Consider the following 16,318-nt stretch of genomic DNA (forward strand, 5'->3'; position numbering starts at 1 on the left):
CTGGTCAGGCAGGTGTCTCTGATATTGACATCAGAAATGTTACACCAGCAATACCTTCAGCTCACACCTGTGGTGTTATGAAGTGGCTCGAATGCCCCCTGGTATCTAGTCTATGGATGAAGTGGAGCAGTGGCTTATTGCTGTAGGGCCCACATTCTGTCATGCTCACTCCACTGAGAAGCACAGGTAGGACTGGGGAAAGTTCTGGCTTTTCAACATCAGTGGACAGGTTGGATGGGGTGCCCTTATCTGTGACACCCTATTTACTCTAAATTTCGGGTCAGTAAAGCAGTAACAGTGCCATATCTGGTCTGTCATTCATCTCCATGTTGTCCATGGCTGCTACAGCACCATGAACGTGGAGGTGTGTAGTGTGTACTGAGACAGATACTAAGTGGGCTGTAAAGGTCCTAACGTCACTATCTGTCCTTTGTATAAGGAGAGTTTGCAGATCCTGCCTAAATCAATGAGCAGTACATGCTGCTCCCTCCTCAGTCGGTGGAAAAGGTGGGTGTGGGACCCAAGGGTGGAGTGAGAGTGCCCTCCCTCACCATCCTTCCCAGGGTCTCACTTTGGACAAATGGTTTCCTGTCCCTTCCTAACTGGGTTCCCTGGGCCCGGTGCAGAGGATTTTGCTGGGTGTGTCCTCAGGCAAGGGGATAAGGTGGCAGTTGGAGGAAGAAGGGGTTAGGGTCACTTCACAGATGGCAGGTGTTCTTGGGACCCCACAGAGTTGGGTAATCACCTGCGAGAGCCAGGGAGGGCAGCAGTGACTGTGGAGGGAAGTGGCTGAAATGAGTGCCTGTGGCGGAGGGTGTGCAATCCCCAGCAGAGCCCGCAGGGAAGGTCAAGGGTGGAGAGCTGTGGGGCTGGTGGAGGGTCTGCGGAGGGATTATCTACCGGTCCCTGTGTGTGGAAACGCGGCGGGAACATCCCCTGTCCTGCCCAGGCCCTGGCAGCCCGGGGCTCTTGCTCTTACTTCCTCGGGTGTGGGCCGGTGGCGGTGGTGGAGGGAGAAGAGCTGCGTTGGGAGTGTGTGGGATGACCTGTGGTGTTGTGCAGTGTCAGCGGGGCCGGCCCGGTGTTAATAAGGAGCCTGTTTTTCTCTCTCCCCGGCTAGAGGACAGGGGTGGGGGTGGCGGAGCTGGGGGGGAGGGAGCAGCGTGACGCGGTCGGAACGGGGGTGCGGGCTGGCTGGGGGGGGGAGCAGCGTGATGCGGTCGGAGCGGGGGTGCGGGCTGGGGGGGGGAGCAGCGTGACGCGGTCGGAGCGGGGGTGCGGGCTGGGGGGGTGCGGGCTGGGGGGGGGAGCAGCGTGACGCGGTCGGAGCGGGGGTGCGGGCTGGGGGAAGCCGCTCTGAGCCTTTGAAGGCGTGGGATGCGGACAGTGCAGGGGGGGCCGGGGCTGGAGGAAAGCCGCTCAGAGACACTGAAAGCAGGGTGTGCCTATGATCCGGGGGATCGGGGCTGGCGGAAAGCCATTCTGAGCCACTGAGGCAGGGGATGCTTACAGTACGCGGGGCAGGGCTCAGGGAAAACGGCTCGGAGACTTTGAAAGCTGGGTTTGCCTATAGTACGCGGGGCGGGGCTGGGCGGGGTGGGTGGGAGCCCGTGCGGTGACGTCACGCTGGGAACGGGGCGGGGCTGGGCGGGGGGCGGGGAAGCCCCTGTGGTGAAGTCTATGCTGGGGGGGCGGGGCTGGGCTGGGTGGGTGGGAGCCCGTGCGGTGACGTCACGCTGGGAACGGGGCTGGGCTGAGCGTGCGCGTCTGGCGATGAGCGCCGAGCTCTCGGTTCTCCTGCAGGGCAGTTCGCGCTCTGGTCGTCTCCTGCTCATCTCTCTCCTGGTTCCGAGAGCGACAGCCAAGCCCGGATAGAGGCGGTAGGAGGACCGCTGCTGGCCGCGCTCCAGGCACTGTGTGAGAGTCGAGCCGCGCTCCGACTGCTGCTGGCCATGGCGGGGACCAAGTTCATTCAAGTCCTCCTGGTCCTGGCTGCGCTGCCGGAGCGTCCCTGGGCGGCGGACTCGCATGGGACAGCGGGCTGTCTCGCGTCCCCTGGCGGTGAGTTCGGGTGTAACCTTCAGTGGGTGGCTGGGGCGAGGGGGTAAAGGGTGGAGTCGGGGAGCGCTAAGCTCGCGGGCGGGGATGGAGTGTCCCTGGCAATTCTCGAACCCTATCGCTGGTGACGCCGCGGTCTACTCCTCGATTCCACCCGCGGCCCATTTCCTCCTTGGTGTCCGGGAGGGTATTACTGCTTCCAGGCGAGAAGAGGGGCTAAAAAGAAGTGGCCGGAAGAACAAGTGATGTGGGGACACGAGAGGAAGGAAAGAGGGCGAGGCAAGAAAGAGGGCCGAAGCACACCCACGCCATCCCCAGGGCAGGCTGTTGCCTCCCGGCAAGAACAAGGGCCCAAAGAGGTGCAGGGTTACCTCAGTGGTGGTTCCCAGTGGGTAGAGCGTGGACCTGGGACGCTGAAGTCCCCGGCCTGAGTGTAGGCTAGAGCGGGGTCCTCGATAGGATCCCATGGTCGCTGGCTTAAAGCCCAAGGTCGCTGGCTGGGTTGGAGCCCCCCCCCCCCCCCCAGCCTCCACAACTACAGTTGATGCTTCTCATCTCTCTCCCTCTCCCCCCACCCTCTCAAAAAGAAAGAAAAAGAAAGAGCAGGGAAGAAAAATGTGGCCAGGTGGAGCAAGGTGGCCAGGGGAGGGGAGCAGAAAAAGCGGAAAGAGGGAGAGGCAGGACACTGCCCAAGCGCACACAGGGCATCTCCAGGCTGGTAGGCTTTCCAGGGTCACGTCCTGCTTCTGGGGAACTGGGGAGCCCTGTCCCATGATCCTGGCGGTGTCCTCAGGGTCGCGACCCACAGACACACAGCCGCATGGCCCTGCTCTTCTTACAGCCTTTGCCAGCACACGCTCCACATTCCGCGCTGCTCTCAGCCTTGAGCTTCCCAGAGCTCTCTGCCTGCGGATCATGGGACCTGGAGCCCAGCGAGGCTCACTTCACCAGCCACTTCCCGGCAGGAGTCAGTGCCTTCCACCCCGAACTCCCCAGCCACTCTGCCACCCAGCCTAGGCTCATTCACCATACTTTCCGTCAGGAGTCATTGTCCCCCTCCCCAGCTCATCGGTTTTATTACCCAATTTGTATGGTCTCAAGAACACCAGTGCTTCCAGTGTCTCCCCACCTGTGAGGTGATCCTAACACCTTCCTCCACCAGGTGGCACCTTACTTATCCTCTTGCCTGAGGACACGCCCAGCAAAATCCTCTGCACTGGGCCCACTGAACCTAGAGCAGGAGGGACAGGAAGCACATTTTTCAGAAGTGTGACCTGGGAATGATGTTAAGGAAGTGTGCTCTCACTTTACCCTTTGCTTTTTCTCCACATTTTCTGCCTTTTGAGGAGGGAGCAGCACATAAAGATCATAGATTTAGCCCTGGCCGGTTGGCTCAGTGGTAGAGCATCCACCTGGAGTGTGGATGTCTGGGGTTAGATTCTAGTCAGAGCACACAGGAGAAGCAACCATTGGCTTCTCCCCCCTTCCCTTCCCCCCTCCTCCTGCAGTCATGGCCTGATTGGTTGGTGCAAGTTGGCCTGTAGCGCTGAGGATGGCTCCATGGCCTATACCTCAGGCACTAAAAATAGCTCAGTGGCCAAGCAATGGGAGCAATGGCCCAGATGGTCAAAGCATCACCCCATAGAGGGCTTGCTGGGTGGATCCCCGGTTGGGGCACATGTAAGAGTCTGTCTCTCTGCCTTTTCTGCTCTTACTTAATTTTTAAAAATAAATTATAGATTTAAGCAGGAGTGTGCAAACTTTATAAATAAAGGGCATATAGTAAATATTTTTGTCTTTATACACCTCTTGGTATCACTCTATATGCAGTAGGCACCTCCATGTTTATTGTGCAAAAGCAGCCAAAACCACATGCAAACATTTGGGGACCAGATGTGGCACTCTCTAACTTGCTCACCCCAGATTTAGGGTATATAGGGAGTCCATGTATTGGTGGCCACTCCCCTAGGGAATCACGTCCCAGGGTGATATCCTGGTTGTTGAAGAGCCAAAACCATGCCCTGTCTTTCCTGGGGCTTCTGGGTGGAGTGACTGTGAGAGGCTGTGGGTCCCACAGGTAGGGGCCAGTGCTCCCCTCCTTTCTGTGGACTGGATGGCTTGGCAAAAGGCGGCCATGAGGGACATTGCATGAAGCCATAGGTGTGAGCTTCTGATGGTGCTGCTGTATTTCTGGGGTCAAGGTTTGGCCGCCTACTTCTGTATCTAATTTCTTCCCTGTGACCTTGATCATTTCAGTGCCAGAAAAATCACTTGTGTTTTATGAGCACTAGGCCTACCTTAGCTGATGACACTCATGGTGGGCAACTCTGATATAGCAGAGCCAGAGGCCTCATCTCTGTCAGGCCCTTTTAAATGGTGTGCATTTCTCCCTGTTGCAATGTCTTGGCCTTTCTTCTGCCCTGTGGGTCTGTTATCTGATTCTCCAATTAGGATGCCTTGAAGTCCACATAGTAACTTTTCCTGGGACAGATACCTCTATATCCTAGATTCTGTGGGTCATAGGGCCCTAGTGGCAGGTCCAGCTGTACTCATTCATTCATGTATTGTCTATGGCTTCTTTCATGCTCCAGCAGCAGAGTTGAGTAGTTGTACAGAGACCTGTGGTCTGCACAGCTTAAAATATTTAATAGTTAGCCATTCATAGAGAGTGTCTAGACCAGACTGTTATTAATTGTCTATAGGATATGGAACATACCCCTTTATATTTTAGAGTTTAAGGTTATTATTCATGTCTGTCATTTTATCCAGGATAAAATAATATTTTGACTTTCTAGTTAGAGAAAAGGGAAGACAATTTGAGAATAGTATACTTAAATTTTCCTACTATGGTAGCCTTCAGTCCACAAGTAATTCAATAACTACAAAGATATTGCATTTCTATTACAAACCTGGGAAATGTGAAATGACTACTGTGTGGCTCTGGGGACCAACAGCTCCTCTGTGAGCAGGACCTGGGACAGGTGTCTATTTACTACCTGGCCCCCATGTATGACTTTAATTCCCCGTGGATGATGTCAACTCATGGTAAGGTCAACTCTGAATGTGTGAGTAGGTTCTGCTTCCTGGTTTCCACACACCCGAGCCAATGGCCATGTGGGTCTTTGGGGAAGGCCTGCAGGACTCTGCACTTGCTGTGGGGTTGAAAGGGTCCTCTCATTGCAGCCTTTCCTGTCCTTGTAGCAATGAGTTCTGTGCCTGCGAAGTGACTCAGTTCTAGAACCTGAAATCTTATGTTGGGAGGCTGCTTTCAGCCTCCTGATCATCTATGCTTGTTTTGTCTTTATTTGTATGACCAGTTGCTGTGGCCACCATCACAGCCGCCTGGCTCATGCAGGTTCGCATTGGATTTGGACAGTCAGTAAAGAAACAACAGTCAAAAACTGGTGGGCCATCATCTTTAATCCCAGCTTGCACCCAGTGGGCAAGTAAAAACACATACTGGGCTCCAAAACCCACTCATTCAGTGCTCACAAAGGTACTGACTTATCCGAGTTACCTAGAATCAAAGGTTTCTAGCTCACCAGCCTTATTCACCTCTGTTCCTGTACAGCCAGTAGGCACGGCCAGGGCCACTATCCCAGCAGCCTGGCCCATGCAGGTTCGCATTGGATTCGGACAGTTGGTAAAGAAACAACGGAGCCAAAAACTGATGGGCTGTCATCTTTAATTCTAGCTTGCACCCAGCGGGCAAGTAAAAACACACACTGGGCTCCAAAACCCACTCACATTCAGTGCTCACAAAGCTACTGACTTATCCGAGTTTCCTAGAATCAAAGGTTTCTAGCTCACCAGACTTATTCACCTCTGTTCCCCATCTCCTTCCTTCTCCCTGCACAAACTCTGCACAAACTGGCTTCTCACTCAACACTCCACCATCGTGGCCTCTCTCTGTTCTCCTCTCTACTCTCTTCTCTAATGATAATCTCAGGAACCAAGAGAGCAGGCTCCTGTTCTGCCCCCACTTTATAGTGTAGAAAAACAAACCTTCAATCCAATATACAAAATAGGGAAGTCTCTAATACAAAGTCATTTATTTGGGGCATGATGGGATTGCACCACCCCACATCAAAAGGGGTGGGAAAGGCTTAGTGCTAAAATCAAGCCCCAGGCTACAAGGATTCTGCCTGCACACAGCCTGCCCCAACACACTTTAATGTTTCTTGGGCGACGGGCTTCCATGTGGGCAGTGCCATCTTTAACAAAGTGAGCATAATATATTTTATCCACCCAACATTATTTTAATTATTTTGTTATAAAGTACCGCACCCCAGATTCTGAAAGGCACTGTACCTTACTTCATCGAGTCCACGTAGAGATACCCAGTCTAGATGAATTTTGAAGAGTTTTATTGAAGGAGGTAATTTATTAAATATGCCGGCCTTATATGGCTGACACGGGGCATAGCAGGCCCAAATCGTGCGCCCCGAGTATATTTCAGGGGCCGGTATATACCCTTTGACCACACATATGTTGGGGGCATGACAGCATGACACAATCATTAACAAGATTATATCATTTGACAAGATTTGTTACATTAACAAGATTAACATTTGTCTAGGGGATTTACAAGAAACATTAAAACTTTCAAGGTAATACAATCAAAGTCATTCACAAATCCCTTTAGTATCTATCTCTCCTCCTTTGCCTTGAGGTCCACGTTAATCTCAGATTCCAGGAAGGGAGGGAGAGCTAGGATCAGTGTAGGGTGGTATGTTAATTTTGTCTCTTATTTAAGAGAAAGGGAGTTCCTCAGATAACCTTAGTCCTTTCAGACAACTTAAAACCAAATGACCCTAGTTGTCCTAAGTCAGGAGACTTCGATATTCTTTTTCCTCCATTTTCCAAAGAAAGGACAGGAAAGCCTGACCTTTTCTCCCAGAATATGAATATTAATTTGCAGCTTTTGGTACCTTACAACAATTTAAACCAAGCAGTAAGTATCCAGGTTGTCTCCATCCCTTTGCCCCTGATCACCCTGTTCTGTGAGCCACAGACAGAGCTCTGTGTGGCGGAGGCCCTGGTGGATTTCTGACCTTCCTCATCATTTTGATCATCATACCACCTTTGGTCATGACACAGAGCACCTGTGCCTGTGCTTTAATCTTTCTATATTTTTACTCCCTTTACTACTGGAAGCCATTTTGGGGAGCACCAGCTTTCTACCCGCCTTCCTGACCTTCGGCAGAAGTCACCTTGGAGCCCTTTGAGAATTCCGGTGTTCTTCTCATCCTGCTTACCTCAGAGCTCGACAAACAAGAGTTTAGCTTCAGGCTTTCCCGTGGAGCATGGTTGATGGACACTTCTGCCTTTTCAGCTTGTATCCCCCTGGCATATTCACTTCTCTGAGCGTCTGAGCGCTTCCTCACTACCTGCCTCAGGAGTGCTGGCTTTCTACTCCGTGCAGGGTCGCCTGCCTTTTCCCGAGTGCTCAAGGTCCATCCTAGCATCCGGTCAGCGCCACCGCCCAGGGCTGTGCTAAGTCTGTGGTCTGTAATTGTGAACACTCCATTCTCCGACTTGGGATCTATCCCACCCTCCACCCCACTGTCACCCCCTTCCTCAGGGGCTGACTTGTTGGGCTCTCTGTCCCCCCTCAGGACAGGGGGCTCATTTCTGACTCTCATCTGGCATCTCGGCCTTCCCTGCATGGGCACCTGGCATGACCCTGGGCTGCTTATGGGCTGACGGGTGACCGGCCCGGCACACAGAGGGGACATGTCTGGGGATGTGTGGTTTCTCTCCAGGCAGAGGCCTGGTCCTCCTCAAGCGAGGGAGGGGCACTAGGCTTCACCTGGTGAAGGGAGGGGCCGGGCAGGGTCAGTCCTTGCTCTGCCATCCAGCCCGCAGGGGGACTGTCTTGCTGTGACAGAGATGGGAGAGGGGGGTTTCTTGGGTCCTTTTCTTCCGACCCCAAACCTCACCAGCATTCTTTCTTCACAGAGGCCCACTCTCTTCTTCTTCAGTTCAATATTACTTTTAATGGACAACCAAGGTGCACGGTTGAAGGCCAGATTGATGGAAAGTGTTATCTTATATATGACTGTTTCCGTGATGAGGTCACGTTTATGAATCTTCTGAAAGAGGAGGTAAAGAACACAAGTGACTGGGAGGAGCACACCAGTACTCTGAGTGACGTGGGGGACTTCCTTACAGAGAAACTGTCTGACGTTAATCCGGAGAAATACAAAAGCAAAGGTGAGTTAGAAAAATCCAAGTGCAGAAGCAAGCAGAATGTGGGGTTCGTTATATTTATTGTTTTCATGTAAAAGAGAAAATTGGATATTGGTCCTTTCCACGTAGTCCTGTGGGAAGTTCAGCGAGAACAAGGCAGGCTTAGAAGAGTTTAGAGGAGGTGGTCACCAAGTGGGGACAAAGGATTTGTCAAGACCAGAAGCTGATGTTTTTCCCACGGGAATGGTGGGCAGTTCCTGTCACCCTGCAGGTCAGGCTGATGTGTCAGTGTAAAGCCAATGGAAGAACCAGTGCATCCTGGGAGTTTGTCTCTGAAGGAAAGAGGGTCCTAGTCTTTGACTCGGGGAGCAGAAAGTATACAGAGCATTCCGGAGGTGAACGGATGAAAGAGAAGTGGGAGAATGACAAGGAAGTGACCAAGGTCTTCACTGTTACCTCAGAGGGAGACGGGAATAAATGGCTTAAATTCTTGGTGCGCTGGAAGAAAGAGCAGGAGACAGCAGGTAACAGGGAAGTAGGGATGATGTGGTCGTTCTCTTCATATGAGATCTAGCCTTGTGTGAGTGTGTGTGCGTGCATGTGAGTGTGTGTGTTTGAATAAGCGATCACCCGCGGTGTGCTCTGGGGAGGAGAATGGCCACAGGTGTGCTCTGCGTCCCCCTCTCCCTCCCCCCTCCTCACTCCTCTTCCTCACTGCACATGACGTGGGGCCCCTCACTGTGGATTTCTTGATGACCCCAAACATGAGGGCATCGTTCTGTTTTCAAACCTGTTCCTTCTACTGTCCCCTCTTCTTAGCATCGTTCTTCTTCACCTCCCCTGGTCTGTTTCTAGAAATCCTTCAATACCGCCTCCAGTGTCGGCTCCTGAGAGGACTTCTCTACCACCTTCCTCGCGCTTCACCTCCTCTCTGTCCCAGCCGGAGGGACCGGGTATAGTGTGACTCTTGTCTCACCCTTTGGCCGTGTGAGCCCCAAGGGGACAGGGCCTTTCTCCTCTCTTTGTTCCAACCCAAGCATCTGTTCAGTGACTGTCACACATAGCTGGGTAGAAACTGCATTGTAGGAATAGCTGGGGCAGCAGGGTCTGAGGAGGGGTCTCCTCAGAATTGGGGTCTGGACAGGATGTCACTCTTGTGTTTCCATTACAGCTACAGCCACCACGGCCATAGTCACAGCCACGTCAGCCACAGCCTCAAACACAGCTACACCAACTATTGCCTCATCTCAATCCAAGACCATAGTCATTCTGGTCGTCACCTTCATTATCATAATGATCATATCGGGTATCCTGGCTTGGCTCTGCATTAAAAGGTATGGAGGGCAGAATTGAGTGGAAATTGAGGGACAGATGACTTGGAGTAAGGACAGGGGAAGGTAAATTCCCAGCCCCTGTCCCCACCCTGATCCTTCTCTTTGTGGAAATCATACCACTTTATAGAAGTGACTTGGACAAGCTCACCCTGAGCTGTGCTGGGTCCTCACTGTTAATGCCAGAGGGGATGGGAGGGCCCACACCCAGGCTTCAGGCCTGTTGATGCTGAAGGGTTAGTGATTTCAGTCCTGACTCAGAGTCTCTGGTTGGGGAGTGTATTTGGGCCCAGTGTGGGTGGTGTGGGGACAGCAGGCACACAGGGCATGGGCAGTGCCCACTTCCAGGTGAGAGCAGCCTGGTAGCTCCCTGTGATGTGTCCAGGGGAAGGGAATACCCAGGGGGTTAAGAGGAGGGGGCCAAGGTGTAATCCCAGGAAAGGGGTAGAAGGCCTTGCAGACCCCACTCAAAAAGGTTGAAGTTCACAGCTGTGTTCCCAGAGAAAGTTGTCTGGGGACAGCTGGTGAACAGTAGGGAAGGCAGCAGGTGCACAGTAGGGACTGTGCAGGACGTGGTTGGAAGGAGGCCAGTTCTCCGTGGACCCTGGGATTCCTGGCTGAGCTCTGGTGCAATCACCTGGCAGCCAGTTTGCTCCAGACTCAGATCCTGCCACTGAGGGGTCCTGCCTTGAGCAGAGGTGACTCGGGAGATAGGGAGATCAGTGGGGCTGAGCTGCAGGTGGGTGGGATGCTGACATGTGACCGCAGCAGGAATGGAGGGGGCAGGGCAGGGACAGTCACTCTCAGAGGCTGTGCTGTGACCAGGGCGGGGAGAGCAGCAGAGAGGAGGGGAAGAAGGCTGTCTGTCTGCAGCCCTCCCCAGGGCTGGAGGAAGCAGGATCAGGCTCCACACTTTGGACAGGGCTCCTCAGGGATGCTTTGGCTCAGGACCTGTGCAGAGGAAACAGAACAGTTTATTTGCATGTTGAGTCCTGGCTCCGCCTGTCATTAGCAGGTCTTGGGTTTGACTATCATGTGGGAAATGAGGGAGGCCATTACTATGAGCTTATGACTCATGTGGCGATGAGGATTGAAGAAAATATATGACTCTCAGTGAGGGTGGGGCTGTGAGATGGACGTGATGGGCCTGAAGTCCCAGCCCCAGAAGAACTATCCCAGGATTGCCTCAGGCACTGGGACAAACTCCTGTTTTCTTTCTGATGACAGAAGACGCTGCTCACAAGCTCCTGAGAGTGTCGTCTAGCTCAACACGTGTCCCTTCTGGTTGGCTGCCTTCCCATCTCCAGCTCTTCCCCTGCTGACAGCCAGGATCTGCAGTCCTCGCAGCAATTGGAGAGAACTCCAGACACCGTGTGAGGCTTCGGAACCTCAGGGACTCTTTCTATGACTTGTTTGAACCTCACCGCCTTTTTTTTGTTTGTTTGTTTGTTTTTTGTATTTTTCTGAAGTTAGAAGTGGGGAGGCGGTCAGACAGATGCCTTTCTGCATGCGCCTGACCGGGATTCACCTGGCACGCCCGCCAGGGGGCGATGCTCTGCCCATCTGGGGCATTGCTTCGTTTTGGCCAGAGCCATTCTAGTGCCTGAGGTGGAGGCCATGGAGCTGTTCTTAGCACCTGGGCCACCTTGCTCCAATGGAACCTTGGCTGCGGGAGGGGAAGAGAGAAATAGAGAGAAAGGGGAGGGAGAAGGGTGGAGAAGCAGATGGGCGCTTCTCCTGTGTGCCCTGGCCGAGAATTGAACCTGGAACTTCCACACGCTAGGCCAACGCTCTGTCGCTGAGCCAACCAGCCAGGGTCCAACCTTACCATCTTTTTTTATTATTATTATTATTATTATTATTATTAGAGAGATAGTGACAGGAAGAGGAGAAAAGGAGAGAGATGAGAAGCATTAACTAATAGTTGCTTCACTTTTAGTTGTTCATTGAGTACTTCTCCAAAATGCCTTGACCCAGGCGCTCCAGCTGAACCAGTGACCCCTTGCTCAGACTGAACCTGTCTTTTAAAAAGAAAAATTTTATGATTGTTATTTTTAGTAATTTTTAGTATATATTGTTATTTTAATTTTTATTTATATAAAATAACACTATAGAAATACACTTAGGAATTTTATTGTGTAACACAAGGAGAATTTTAGGTGCTAATTTTTCCTCCATGTCATGGAAGACATAAAACCAAACCAGGGATTAATGCTAGATTGGTGTGAAAACAGAATTTACCATCTCAGTCTTATCCTGATAACTGGATTCAAAAAATCATATGGATCTCTCTTTCTTTTTAATTAAAAAAAAAATTTTTTTTTTGGACAGAGCTAGAAAGAGAGAGGGACAGATAGGGACAGACAGGAAGGGAGAGAGATGAGAAGCATCAATTCTTGTTGTGGTTCCTTAGTTGTTCATTGATTGCTTTCTCATATGTGCCTTGACTAGGAGGCTACAGCAGAGTGAGTGACCCCCTTACTGGAGCTAGGGACCTTGGGCTCAAGCTAGCAACCTGGGGCTTCATGCCGGCAACCTTTGGGCTCAAGCCAGTGACCTCGTGCTCAAGGTGGTGAGCCTGTGCTCAAGCTGGTGACCCTGGGGTTTCGAACATGGGTCCTCTGTGGCCAGTTTGACGCTCTCCCCACTGCACCACCGCCTGGTCAGGGAAATCATATGGATCTGAGAGAGTGAGCATTTCTCTGATATTACCCAGCACACTCCACCTCAGCAGTGACCTGCCTGTGATCCCTGCCCCCTTCACCTCCTTCAGGGAGAAGTAAGTCTTCACAGTAGAAATGTCTCTACTTCTCAGAGTTGTTTATGACAAAGGATCAGTATCCAGAATATATAAAGAGCTCCTAAAAATAAATTAGAACCTGTCAAACTCTACAAAGATACAGAACAAAGGATGGGGGGAGTTCATGGATGGAAAATATACTTTTTATAAGATTGAAAATCTCACAAATAGTCAAGATAAAACAAATGAAAAGTATAATAGATATCTTTACACTCCCATGAAATTGTCAAATATTTAAAAATGTATCAACCCTAAGCACTGGACAGGAAATGAAATAACAGGAATTCTCTTGCATGGTTGGTATGAGTATGAATTGAATCAACCCTGTGAAATATAATTTAACAGTATCCAGTACAGTGGACAATATGCTTACCTTACAATGAGGAGATCTGAGAGTTAGTTTCAGTCTTACCAACCTGGACCATAAAAGAATGTAGATGTATGGCTTTTTATTGTAGCATTCCTTGTCAAAGCAAAGAGTTAGCAACAAACATCCAGCAAAAGGAAAATCTATTGAAAATGTTGGGGCCCTGGCTGGTTGGCTCAGCAGTACAGTGTTGACCTGGCTTATGGAAGTCCCGGGTTCAACTCCTGGTCAGAGCACACAGGAGAAGTGACCGTCTACTTCTCTACCCTCCTCCTTCTCTCTCTCTCTCCTCCCGTGGCCATGTCTCAAGTGGTTTGAGTGAGTGGGCCCCTGGCACTGAGGATGGCTCCATGGCCTTCACTTCAGGCACTAAAATGGCTCAGTTGCCAGTACCAGAGCGAGGGTCCCAGATGGGCTGAGCATCAGCCCCTAGTGGGCATGCCAGGTGGATCCTGGTCGGGCCCCAGATGGGCAGAGCATCAGCCCCTAGTGGGCATGCCAGGTGGATCCTGGTCGGGCCCCAGATGGGCTGATCATCAGCCCCCAGTGGGCATGCCAGGTGGATCCTGGTCGGGGCACAAGCGAGAGTCTCTGTCTGCCTCCCCGCCTCTCACATAATTAAAAAGAAAAGAAAAGAAAGTGTTGGAAAAATATTTCTATTTCTCTCTACCTGGCTGAGTAATTAACCCACTCTCAAAAATGAAACAACCAAATTGCTGAATGAATATTTTTAACTCTTTCAAATATATTACTGATGACTTCTGGTTGTCCACAGATCAATGACCATCTGAATACAAATCTCCACACATTTAAAAAAGTATACAAACCACAAAAGGGGTGAATAAAACACCCATAAACCACAACATAAGCATGCCAGGGAGTTGGGAAATAATATAAATTTATCAGACTCCTTTCCTGGACGTCACTGGTGAATAGGGACATCTTGGTGAGACTTGATGGGACTAAGGATGTGATGACACTGATGCATCGATGTGAAATCTATTTTGATGACTGTATTGGGTGACATAAGAGGGTGTCCCTGGTTTTAGGAACTGCACTGTGGGGACGGCAGCAGTGATGGGATGTGTGCAGCTCACTCCGCAATACTCAGGAAGAGTTCTCCTATGCCTGCTATATTTGTATAATTTTGCTTGTTTCCAAATTTTGAAAGGGTTTTTAAAAATGAGAATTTACAGAAAATTTTATTTTCAGAAGGTGATGTGCAAAGAGAAATAACTCATAATACAATAAAGATGTGAAAACCATCATAAGCCTGTCCTGTCTCCACCTCAGATCCTGCCCCCTCTGTGCTGGGCCTTGGTCAGCTCCTCCCTCCACCTCATCAAGCTGGTCAGCCCAGGCTGCAGGGGGAAGTGGGCAAAGTCACTGTCACAGACCTGACCCTCACTGGGATGCTGAAGCCTTCATGTAACTAAATAGTACCCTTGCAGCTCTTCTGAGATAGACCAGCCCTCTACTTCAAGTGTGTGTGTATTTCTGACATTTTGTTTCTGGACCTCATGATTGCCATGGGATTTCCCACACACCCAGCCTGTCCCAAGTTCCCTCCTGTGTCTCCTGCCCTCCAGGGCCCTATGGTACAGCCGCCTTGGCCTCCCCGCAGGTCCTCACAGTCAGGCCTCCCAGCTTCTGTCTGGCTCCTTCCTCTGGGTGGTGTTCCCTGTCCCCTCACCAAGAGCTGATTCTGCTTCAAAACTCAACACAAATATCACCTCCCACGATTTCTCCCTGGCCCTCCTCGGGCTGAATTACTTTCTCTTGTGTGGACTAAGCTGAGTCCACGGTAAGACTGTGCAGTTGTTGATGGGTGTTGGTATATTTGTGTTTCCACACTTTATGTGGCCATCGGGAGCAGAATGTGTCCCTTTACCACTTTTACACTACAAGGTGTAATACATTCTGCTGCTCTACCATCTGTGATAAGTTGAATTACCCTGGGGAGCAGGGGTTAGGGAAGTTTATACTGAAGTTTGGGGCTCACTTCCCTGGACAAGTAGGTGTGACCTAGCCTTTCCTGGATCCAAGGGTACATACAGCCTTACTCTGAACTGTTTATTGCTCTGATGACTGGGGACACCCCCAGTGGTGGAACCCAACACATCTTTGTTGTCATGTCAGGGAAGCGGGAGCCCAGTGAGTCCTGACTGCTGTGAAGTCGTCAGGCTGCTGTGAAAACTGGAAGAACCCATGAGTCCAACCTTGTCCCCGTCCCCTGAACCCTGCCCTCACTCAATGAGAGAAACACACGAGGACATCCACTTCACACATTCAAAATGTCTGGATCCTGTATTCCTTATCCTGACCTGAGCCACTTGTCCACTCTGCAATATCATACTAGAGAGAGCAGCCCAGGTCAACGAGGAGGGACCTCTCAATCGAAAGGGCAAAGGCTCCTTCAGGCCTTTCCCGAAGAGGCACGTGGCCACTGACTCAAGTAAGACGCCTGGGTGATTTCAATCTTCCAAAATTTGCTTAGACTTGTTTTGTGTCTTACCATATTGTCTTTTCCGAACAGTGATCTGTGTGTCCTTAGAAGACCATGTATTCTGCTTCTGTTGCGTGGAATGTTCTCTGAATATCTGTCAGGTCGATTTGATCTAACGTATGTTGCATGTTCATTGTTTCCTAGTAGATTTTCTGTCTGGATGACCTATTGATGCTGATAATGGGGTATTTTGAAGTTCATTCACTATGATTATTGTAATGTTTTCTATTTCTCCCTTTAGAGCTGTTAGCATTTACTTAATATATTCAGGTCCTCCATATAGACCCACCATTGTAATATCTATATATTCTTGATGAACTGACCCCTTTATTATTATATAATGATCTTCCTTGTCTCTTGTTGATGTTTTGGCTTAAAGTTTATTTTGTCTGAGTTGAGTATAGCTAGCCCTGTTTTGTTTGTTCTCGTATAGGCTATCTATTTTCATCCCTTCACTGTGAGCCTATGAGAGTCTTTAAACCTGAATTGTCTTCTCTGTAGTATACAGTTGGGTCTTCTAAAAAAATATCTTATTCATCCCACCACTCTGTGCCTTTTCCTTTTGGCCTTACTGTTATAAAGTACTGTAACTCATTTCTGCAGGTTCATGTAGAGACACCAAGTCCTACATGAATGAATTTTCAGGAGTTTTATTATGAAAATGCCAGCGGCATACATGGGGCATTCCTCCTACCCAAAAAGCATGCAGACCTGATTACCTTTCAGAGGCTGCTTATATACTCTTTGACCACAGAGAGGAAGGGGGAGGCATAACATCATGATACAAGCTTACAACTACATACAGGTGGGGATTCAGAAGACATACATTTCACAGCTTCTTCCCATGTCTCTCCCCTCCCTCCATTGCCTAGGGGCATGCTATTCCTAGGATTCAAAGAGGGGAAGAAAAAAGCAATATAAAAATTCCATCTCCTATTGAAAGAACAAAGAAGTTCTTCAAATACCTTAGTACATTCCCCCCTGATTCTAAATCATAAGCCAAATCCTTGACTTAGTTTACTGAAGAGCATGAGGCTGTAATAGATATTGACAATACAATTCAA

General features: G+C 50.2%; 1 protein-coding gene across 1 annotated transcript; it reads left to right on the forward strand.

Moving 5' to 3' along the window:
- Positions 1-1,788: 1,788 nt before the first annotated feature.
- LOC136316387 (UL16-binding protein 3-like) lies at positions 1,789-14,013 on the forward strand. Its single transcript, XM_066248430.1, has 5 exons — positions 1,789-2,061; positions 8,020-8,274; positions 8,505-8,774; positions 9,422-9,584; positions 10,809-14,013. The coding sequence occupies exons 1-5, from the start codon at positions 1,953-1,955 to the stop codon at positions 10,843-10,845; spliced, it is 834 nt and encodes a 277-aa protein (XP_066104527.1). The 5' UTR covers positions 1,789-1,952; the 3' UTR covers positions 10,846-14,013.
- The last annotated feature ends 2,305 nt before the right edge of the window (positions 14,014-16,318 follow it).

The sequence above is a fragment of the Saccopteryx bilineata genome, chromosome 12 (genome assembly GCF_036850765.1).
Source record: "Saccopteryx bilineata isolate mSacBil1 chromosome 12, mSacBil1_pri_phased_curated, whole genome shotgun sequence".
Lineage (NCBI taxonomy): Eukaryota > Metazoa > Chordata > Mammalia > Chiroptera > Emballonuridae > Saccopteryx > Saccopteryx bilineata.

Excerpts from the sequence above, each read along its gene's own strand:
- LOC136316387 (XM_066248430.1), top strand. The coding sequence starts at position 1,953 with ATGGCGGGGACCAAGTTCATTCAAGTCCTCCTGGTCCTGGCTGCGCTG. Across the intron at positions 2,062-8,019 it reads CTGTCTCGCGTCCCCTGGCG|AGGCCCACTCTCTTCTTCTT; the intron begins GTGAGTTCGGGT and ends CTTTCTTCACAG. Across the intron at positions 9,585-10,808 it reads GCTTGGCTCTGCATTAAAAG|AAGACGCTGCTCACAAGCTC; the intron begins GTATGGAGGGCA and ends TTCTGATGACAG.